The sequence below is a fragment of the Acomys minous genome (genome assembly GCF_964271855.1).
Source record: "Acomys minous genome assembly, chromosome: 19".
Taxonomy (NCBI): Eukaryota; Metazoa; Chordata; class Mammalia; order Rodentia; family Muridae; genus Acomys; species Acomys minous.
Window position 1 is genome coordinate 56,251,412 of NC_140499.1, and position 8,903 is coordinate 56,260,314.

Sequence of the window (8,903 nt, forward strand, 5' to 3'; positions counted from 1 at the left end):
CCAATGCATCACTGCTTTTCCGTTTTATAATTCAGAACGCGTCGAAAAGCAATGGAAACACGGTGTGCGAGCCAGCCTGCTCAACTTCGGCTGGAGAAAACGGAGTTCCTTGAGCATGCTGTCCTGGGCTGGAGGCCCGGGGGCACAAAGAGCCTAGCACTTGCTGGGTCATGGTTGCTCGGGGACGCAGTGCTGAGACGTAAAGGCGGCAGCACATCAATACGGACGCAGGCCACGCGGGGCGTGAAACGCGTTCCAGCCCAGCCCAAGCCGCAAGGCTGCTAGCCCGGCTCCACGAGCCTTCTCAACTTTCGCTGCCTCAGCCTCGCTCTCCGCTCGCGCGCAGTGAGACACAGTGGCCTCGCCAGTCGGTTTGCAAGGCTAGAGCGCGCGCGCAACGGCTGCAACATCGGGGTGGGGGCGCAGCGAAAATCTCCAACAAGCAAGAGCGTGAGGGGCATTCTCAACGCAAAACCAGCCCAGAAAGTAGTGACTTGCCTCCTCAGATTACTCTGGGTTGGCTCCTCCCTTACTCCCCCCCTTCACCTCCAGATTTGCATAAAAAAGGCCAAGAAAACTCTGGCTGGGCCCCAGCCTCAGCTCACTCTGCTCCCCCGGGTCGGAGCCCCCCGGAGCTGAGCGCGGGCTTGCAGTGCCTTGCCCGCGCCAACTTCCCCGCGCCCGGCTTTGCGCGCTCGTGCCCCAGGCTTTCCCGAGTCTAGGAGCAGAGCGTGCGGGTCCCGGACGAGCTCCGGCTCCAGCCGCCTCGCGCTTCCCCCAGCTCCGCTCCCTCCGCCCCCCGGGGGTCGCTAATCCACGATGCCGCGGGGCCCTGCCTCGCTGCTGCTGCTAGTCCTTGCCTCGCACTGCTGCCTGGGTTCGGCGCGTGGGCTCTTCCTCTTCGGCCAGCCCGACTTCTCCTACAAGCGCAGCAACTGCAAGCCCATCCCGGCCAACCTGCAGCTGTGCCACGGCATCGAGTACCAGAACATGCGGCTGCCCAACCTGCTCGGCCACGAGACCATGAAGGAGGTGCTGGAACAGGCGGGCGCCTGGATTCCGCTGGTCATGAAGCAGTGCCACCCGGACACCAAGAAGTTCCTGTGCTCGCTCTTCGCCCCTGTCTGTCTCGACGACTTAGACGAGACCATCCAGCCGTGCCACTCACTCTGCGTGCAGGTGAAGGACCGCTGCGCCCCGGTCATGTCCGCCTTCGGCTTCCCCTGGCCCGACATGCTGGAGTGCGACCGTTTCCCACAGGACAACGACCTCTGCATCCCCCTCGCTAGTAGCGACCACCTCCTGCCCGCCACAGAGGAAGGTAAGCCTTCGTCCCACCCACTCCCCACAAGCCTGAAGTGCTAGGACTGGGGGCGGCGGCGAAGGGTGAGGGAGACACCCCGCAGCCTCCCCTCCACATCCTAGTTGGTCCAGGCTAGTAGTTCATTCCAGCCTTGGATGTGGCAGACGCCCCCTCTTCCCTAGTCTGTTGCCATACCGTGTATCAAATTTGAGATACCCACCCCTGCGCCAAGATTCCTCCCTGGTTATGATAGCTCCCCTTAGGGAGTTAAGAGAGCCAGACAAAAGTGGCCAATTCCTATTTGAGATGCTTGCTTGCTCTGTGGCTTCTGAAAGTGTTTAGCATGGTCGGGTCCTAGTGATGAGCATCCAGGCCAGAGGCTATTTCTGCTCAGCCTCTCTCTACACGTTCTTGTCCCACTGGACAAAACCACACGATACACGTTGGTCACCTTTCGAGCTACTTTTTGTCCTTTGCCAAAGCAGGTTTTGGAGAGAAAACGAAGACTGCCTGGGAGCGAGTGGAATCTTGAGTCTCCGTTTTTAACAGCCCAGGTGTTTGAAGGAGAGGGGTTGAAGGGAATCTCCGAGAATCATCTTCCTGCCACAACAGTTTTTATCTTAGGGGTGGTTTTAATTAGCTGGAAAAGAAAATCATGCAAAAGAGTTCCCTCCAGTTTTGTTTTTTTGTTTGTTTGTTTGTTTGTTTTTGTTTTTGTTTGTTGTTGTTTTTTAAGAAAACAGAGGGAAGCGCATAGGCAAAAACCCATCAAAGCAATGAAAACCGCATGGGCTCTTGAGATTTCTCCTGAAAAGGAAAAAGTATACAATGTGTCTGAGCTGATTTAGGCCCCCTGAGATAGAAAGGGGGCTTCCTAATCCCTCTCAGGCTCGAGCAGCATCTCCCTTTCAATCTCTAATTGTTTTCCTGCAGACATCATTAGTTAAAGAAAATACAAAGTTGTTTAGCAATCTTTCCTGGCAGGCACCATGAGCCTGCAATCATCTTATTGGTTAGGTTTCTAATTTATTGCAAATGTTTGGCATTTTTCAAACATTTGTCGGACATATACCATAGAGTAAGCAACACAGGTTGGTAGCTTTTCCTATACATTCAGAGCTTTCCTTCCCTCTTCCCCCTCATTGGAAGTGTTTCTCTCTGGTTGGGAGAGCTGAGGTCAGTTGTTTTTGTTTGTTGTTGTTGTTGTTGTTTTGTTTTTTGTTTTGTTTTGTTTGTAGGGGTTGCTTTTGTTTTTCTTCCTATTATCAACCCCAAAACATATACTGGGTATTCTTCCAAATTTCGCTTTCCTTCTTCAAAATATGTCTATATGCCTGTAAATTTTGCTCTTTGATATTTTCAAAAATCAGATATGTTTTCTATTATGAGTCACAAGGGTTTGTTGTTTTTTTTTCTGTGAAAACTCAGTTTCATACTAGTGAAAACCTATACAATTGCCCTTGAATTTTAAAGACACCAGTGGGCATATTTATAAATTAGAGAAAGACAATGTTTTCTTCATGCAAGTATGTTCTTCTTCAACAGCCTTAGGCAGACTGATAGCTGTGCAAGCTCACAAAAAAATCCCTGGGTCTGTTCAGACAAACCTCGCAGCAAGTTCCCCTTCATTGGCACTACCTTGTCTTCCAGGTTTTTGTGCTTGCACAGGAAAAGATAGGCAACACGCACCTGTCCCAGAGAGCTGAAGGGAAATAATAAAGTAAATCATAAGTCAAAACACAAACTTGGCAGGAAGCATGAGGTGAAAGAGAGCCAGTTAAAGCTGGCTGTTGGGATTACTGAGATGTGCTTCTAAGATGCAAACGGGTTCCTCGCAGCACAACACTGCCCATCCTTCCCAGCCCAGTAAGAAAACATCTATGAAGGACCCCTACACACTTAGAGCCCTCCTGAGCAGCAGAAGGGGCTTCCCCTGTGACGTCCTACAGATGAGAACGGTCTTTCCGCTGTATTTTATGGTTACACATTTTCCCAAGTCCCTCCAGGGTTTGGATCTTTTGGCCTTTTCCCCTTGGAGACTTGGGAAGGACTGAACCCATTGGAGAGCTGTGGGAGGATGAACTGAAAGACACACTTACCCACTGGCCACGGCTCCCTCTTTATTTGAGGGTCGTCCGTGCAGGGCATGGGGCTGCTCTCATCTCACACAGCAGCAGCCAGAGATGGAAGGCGCAGCACTTGGGAATGTGGGGGTCCTGCTTTTATAGAGGAGGCAGAAGCAGGGGTCACACAGGACAAAGGCTGATCTGGCCTGGCTGAGCCCTTTGGAGTTGTTTACAGACGCCACCTGCTGTTCCCCTTTAAGCAAACTCCACTAAAGATCTTTTCACATTTCCAGCTCCCAAGGTGTGTGAAGCCTGCAAAACTAAAAATGAGGATGACAATGACATCATGGAAACTCTTTGTAAAAATGATTTTGGTAAGTAACTGCCACCAGCAACAGATTTCACATCCATCCCAGTTTTATTTACCAGGAAGACTTAAAAAAATGTAAAGCACAAGAAGTCACCAAGTGAGGCTGGGTAAGACACATCTCCTGTTCCCTAGATGTCACCTAATTGGCTCAGTTCTCTTCATATGTAACTGTCTCAAACTCAGTTACACTGGGAGACATTCACTGTTTCTCCTTAAACAATAATCGAATGAGAATTTCCCAAATCACCCGTGCTCAATAGCTAACTTCTAATCTATCTCTGGCTCTGTGTTTGTGTGTGTGTGTGTGTGTGTGTGTGTGTGTGTGTGTGTGTGTGTGTGTATCCTTTTTATATTGCTTGACTTGTATGCCAAGACCTGGAAAGTACATATTACCCTCAGCAAAACATAGTCAAGCTCTTAAAGTGGCCCAAAATAAGCATTTCCACTTGCAGCAAATAAACACATTTTCACTCTATTTGTAGCCCATCGTGACACATTTGTCACGGCTTTACAAATAGTTAAAAAAAAAAAGTTTAAAAAGTTAATAGTTTAAAAGTCTTCCAAGTTAGATGAGGTGAAAGAGGTCATGATGGATCAGGCATTCACCTATAATTGGGGAGGCAGAGGCAAGCGGATCTCTGTGAGTTCGAGGCCAGCCTGGTCTACGAAGTGATTCCAGGACAGCCAAGGCTACACAGAGAAACCCTGTCTCGAAAAAAAAAACAAAAACAAAACAAAACAAAAGGTCGTGATGCAGTGCAGTAATACAACACAGGTAATATTCAAAGAGCATAAGCAGTAAGTCACTGCCCTTAGGAGATTATAGGAGGAAGGACAGAGACTTTATCTGCAAAGAACACTACTTGCACCTACCTGCTGTCTAAAAGCCTCTGGGTGAAGGGAGGAGAAGAGCTAGACAAGGGGCAAAGCCAAAATCAGAAAGGCTTAGCCGGGACTTTGCCCAGGTCGTAGCCTCAGGCAGTCTGACTGCTGCTTTACTCCTGCTCCAAGGATAGGCACCTTTGTTTGTGTCTGAGGGGCTGGAATCCCTTAAGGGCATTACACAGGCAGTCAAAAGTTGGACATTCCTGGTGAGTACAGGTCTACCAAACAGCATGGAGTCTAACAGATCCATGTCTGCACACTCAGCAGATCCTTAAGGCTGAGGACCCTGGTACACACACACACACACACACACACACACACACACACACACACACACACACACCTTGCCACCTTAACTCTCAGGCTGAGTCCAGTCTCTAACAGCGAGAAGAGCCCTGGTCCTGCTCCTCATTGGCTTCAGATCCTTCCAGGAAGTGTCCTGAGTTGAACCTTGCCTGGTGCCTGAACTGTAGCCCTGACACAAGGAAATACTTGACGCTGTTGAGGAAGGAGAAAGGCAGAATAAAAGTTCAAAGTCCTAACTAAGTAACCCTGCCAAGCAGGAGAAGCCTCATGGGGGGACCCATAAGGTTTCCTATGTCTGTCTTCAAACATACAGACCTCAAGCTGTCTCTGGAGCCAGGCGCGCTAACAGTGGATAGTCCTCAGTCTTGGGACTCTTACCAAATCACAGCCCTTTGCTCCTGTGTCAGATAGCTAATTTAGTAACATTTACAACTCTGTAAACTGCTCTCCCCAGCAGCCCATGCTGTCTGCGCTACCCATTGAGCTTTCTCTCCTGACTTCCACGGGACTCAAAAGCAGATACTGTCAGGAAACCCACACACAACGCTTGCTTGCTTTTGTAGCTTTACCTACTGCAAGGCATACTTTCTCAAAAGCGCCATATAAAGGTCTGAGCCAAAGAAGCGGTGCCAGTGTGTCTGGCCAGCGCAGCCGTCAGAGACTTTGCTCTCTGCTGCCCTACTCCTCTGACCCAGATAGAGACAACGAGAGGGTATTCCTTTTTGCATCTGCTCTTTGGGGAGTGGTAGATGGAACAGGCTGAGCGATGGAGCTTCTTTACTGTGCATTTCCCCTGGGCAGGAGCAGCAATCCCTACCCCAACTACACACTCCAAACAAATGCAAAGCCTCTCCTTACCTCCACAGTACAGGTTGTACATGCCACAGGCCCGGGATTGGAGCCTCCTACTGCCCTCACCCCAACCCCCATACACAGCATGCCACTGAGTGCTGGACCATCACTTGTGCCTCCCCCCACACCCTGAATCCCCAGTCACACCTTCTAGAGCAAGAAGGTTATTTGGGATCCTTGATTCTGTGTGTTTTGTCTCAGCTTAAGGCCTAAAGCGAATCCCCAGCACTTCCCCCATGGCATGTCCTTTAGCACTAAAGAGCAAACACAATTAACATCCCTCCTAGCTCAAAGTGATGGTTCTTCTCCAGTGTCTAAAGCTCAGGACTGTCTCGTTGACCAAGTGGAGCCTGGCACTGGCCCTGTCTGTGTGAGTCAGAGACAAAACTCTTCACTAGTGCATAGTGAGTTCAATTCACCTCTACCTATGGCGGCCCCTCAGCCCCTATCAGAAGCACAAGAACACGTGACATTTCAACACGGTGCAGTCCGTAAACTCTGAGGAGTCGGTGCTGTGGTTCAGATGGTCACTCACCAGGTCACGGCACCCATGCTTTACCTGGTTAGGTATCCATCTCTTCCATTTTGGCTGGAAAGCCAAGCTCAGTTGAGTTCCCTGTCCGAAATGTTTTTAAAAGGAAAATAAAACTTCAAAGACACACACACACACACAAAACTCTGCGCTATTACTAATTTAAACAATGCATTAAACCCCATCAAAGTTGGCAAGTCATACATGCATGTCATCTGTTGCAGCTGTCGGTGGCACCACGGGTCTTAGGTCACACTGGAGTTGAGCAACTTAAGGCTCCGAGCAGACAGGAATGTGACGTCCCCTCAAGAGAACACGGTGGTAGTGTAGAACAGGGCTCGGGCACTAAGACGGGACAAGAGCTACCTGGGTGGCCTGGCACAAGTCACCAACACTTCTCTCAATTTGCATCTTTGTGTCCTAATGAGCCTTTAATGGGATGACCCTTTCTAACCTGAAAATTCTATCCTTTTCCTTCGTGTGTGGAGTCTTGAAATTTAAGCACAGTGTGTGTGTGTGCATGTTGCCTAATGTATAGTATTCATGGCTATAAAACGTGTCTTTTATAGCAAACAACTTACTTTTCGGTCTTTTGCGTTCTAATGACTCTACATACAGATTCTGGACACAGTACATACATGATCTGTAAATGCCTTGGCCTTGGCCAGGCAAATGAGAGCAAACGAGGATGAAGTCTTCAGAAAAACACTTTTATGGCTAAACACGTTGTGCTCTTAAAAAAGAGACTTGCGTGGGTTTTTTTTTTCCTCCCTCCTCCTTGTTACTTTACCAAATCAAAAGCAGCTGCAAGGCCTATTCCCCTTTCCCTGTAATCTATTCTTCAGAAAACAGTAACTGTGATACCGTTTTCCTCGCAGGTTTGTGTAGAAACCTCTCTGACATAGTAAACCGAGTGTAATGTTTGCAGCCAGGAAGGCTCGTGTTTCACCTAAGAAGTTAGGCATTTCTTCTCGGCTGGAGTCGCCTCCAATAGGAGAGTCCTTTGCTCAGAGTAGTGGGAACCACACGCAGGGCGACTTACCAATGGAGGGCGCGGTATGGGAAGGGTTAACTGAGTCCTCCAAGAAGGTGATGGGGGTGGGGGTGGGGTGGCTTATTGAAAACAAAATGCCCTGCCAATGCTTTGGGGATTTAGAAATGGAGCCACCTGCAGCCCCCAGGGCCAAAGCCCCTACCCACAGCCCTGACAGACAGTCTGTTTGGTTAAAGGAAGGTCCCCTCCCTCTCCGCCACTCCGCCATAGACCAAGTGCAGAACAGGCAGCAAAGCTTACAAACTACGGGGTCTCCCTCATCGTAACGCCTGTTCCGGGTTCTTGCTCCCACCCCTCTTTGCCTTCACAGCACTGAAAATCAAAGTGAAAGAGATAACCTACATCAACAGGGACACCAAAATCATCCTGGAGACCAAGAGCAAGACCATTTACAAGCTGAACGGTGTGTCCGAGAGGGATCTGAAGAAATCGGTGCTGTGGCTCAAAGACAGCCTGCAGTGCACCTGTGACGAGATGAATGACATCAACGCACCCTATCTGGTCATGGGACAGAAACAGGGCGGGGAGCTGGTGATCACCTCCGTGAAGCGGTGGCAGAAAGGCCAGCGAGAGTTCAAACGCATCTCCCGCAGCATCCGCAAGCTGCAATGCTAGTTTCCTAGAGAAGTGGCTTCTGACAGGGTCAGGCCGTGGCCTCTGTGGACCACTTCCGCTCTGCGACCTCACTTCCGGTTTCCCAAGCACAGCCGCTTCCCCTCCCCCCCAAAGCTCCAGACCCAGCTTGGAGCGGCCTGCCTTGCCTCTTGCATGTATGTACCCCTAACATTTCTTGAATTTTAAAGGCCCTAGGAGGCTTCTGGAATGGATGGCTGTTTTCACATAAAGCGAAAGTCCATCCAGATCTTGTAGAAATATTCAAACTAATAAAACCATGGCTATTTTTTATGAAGTTCTAAAACAGCTCATTTTAAGGTTAGTTTTGAATAGGTAGTCATGTGACTGAGGGCATGTTCCCTCTTTGGTCAGTCTGTTGGTTTATACCGTGCACTAAAGTTGCCATGCCAGGCAGATTGTTTCTTTTTTTTTTTTTCTTTTTTCTTTTCTTTTTTTTCTTTTTTAAATTTTTCTCTGTGGTCTAAACTTGTGGGTCCCAGACTTGGTTGAGATAAAGCTGGCTGTTATCTCAACGTCTTCCTTAAGTGCAGCCTGAGACTCCGAGTCTAAGTCTTAAAACATTTCATTGCTCGTTTTACACCTTCACTCACCTGGACTGTTAGACGCATCCCATCCCAGCTGCAAGACTGCCATTTTGGAGAGCACAGCAACCGTTGCTCATTGCATGATGCCTTCAAATAAAGGGCAAAGTGAACACAGAGTATAAATTGACTTGAGTATTTTAAGCTTCGTTTAAAACATTTTTTTTTTACTCCACTTTTCCATTTTTGCAAATTGAATCATTTGTAGCTTACCTGTAATATACGTAGTAGCTGACCTGGAAAAGTTGTAAAAATATTGCTTTAACCAACACTGTAAATATTTCAGATAAACGTTATATTCTTTGTATATAAACCTTA

General features: G+C 48.6%; 1 protein-coding gene and 1 long non-coding RNA gene across 2 annotated transcripts; one reads left to right on the forward strand and one right to left on the reverse strand.

Annotated features, from left to right (window-relative positions):
• Positions 1-276: 276 nt before the first annotated feature.
• Positions 277-8,903, forward strand: SFRP2 (secreted frizzled related protein 2). The gene is made up of 3 exons (XM_084769858.1): positions 277-1,321; positions 3,663-3,743; positions 7,679-8,903. Exons 1-3 carry the CDS (start codon positions 820-822, stop codon positions 7,981-7,983), a joined length of 888 nt encoding a protein of 295 aa, XP_084625984.1. The 5' UTR covers positions 277-819; the 3' UTR covers positions 7,984-8,903.
• On the reverse strand, positions 1,980-3,654 carry LOC311590676. The gene is made up of 2 exons (XR_014776957.1): positions 3,403-3,654; positions 1,980-3,005 (listed from the first exon to the last, which is right to left on the reverse strand). It is a non-coding gene; the product is annotated as an uncharacterized lncRNA (long non-coding RNA).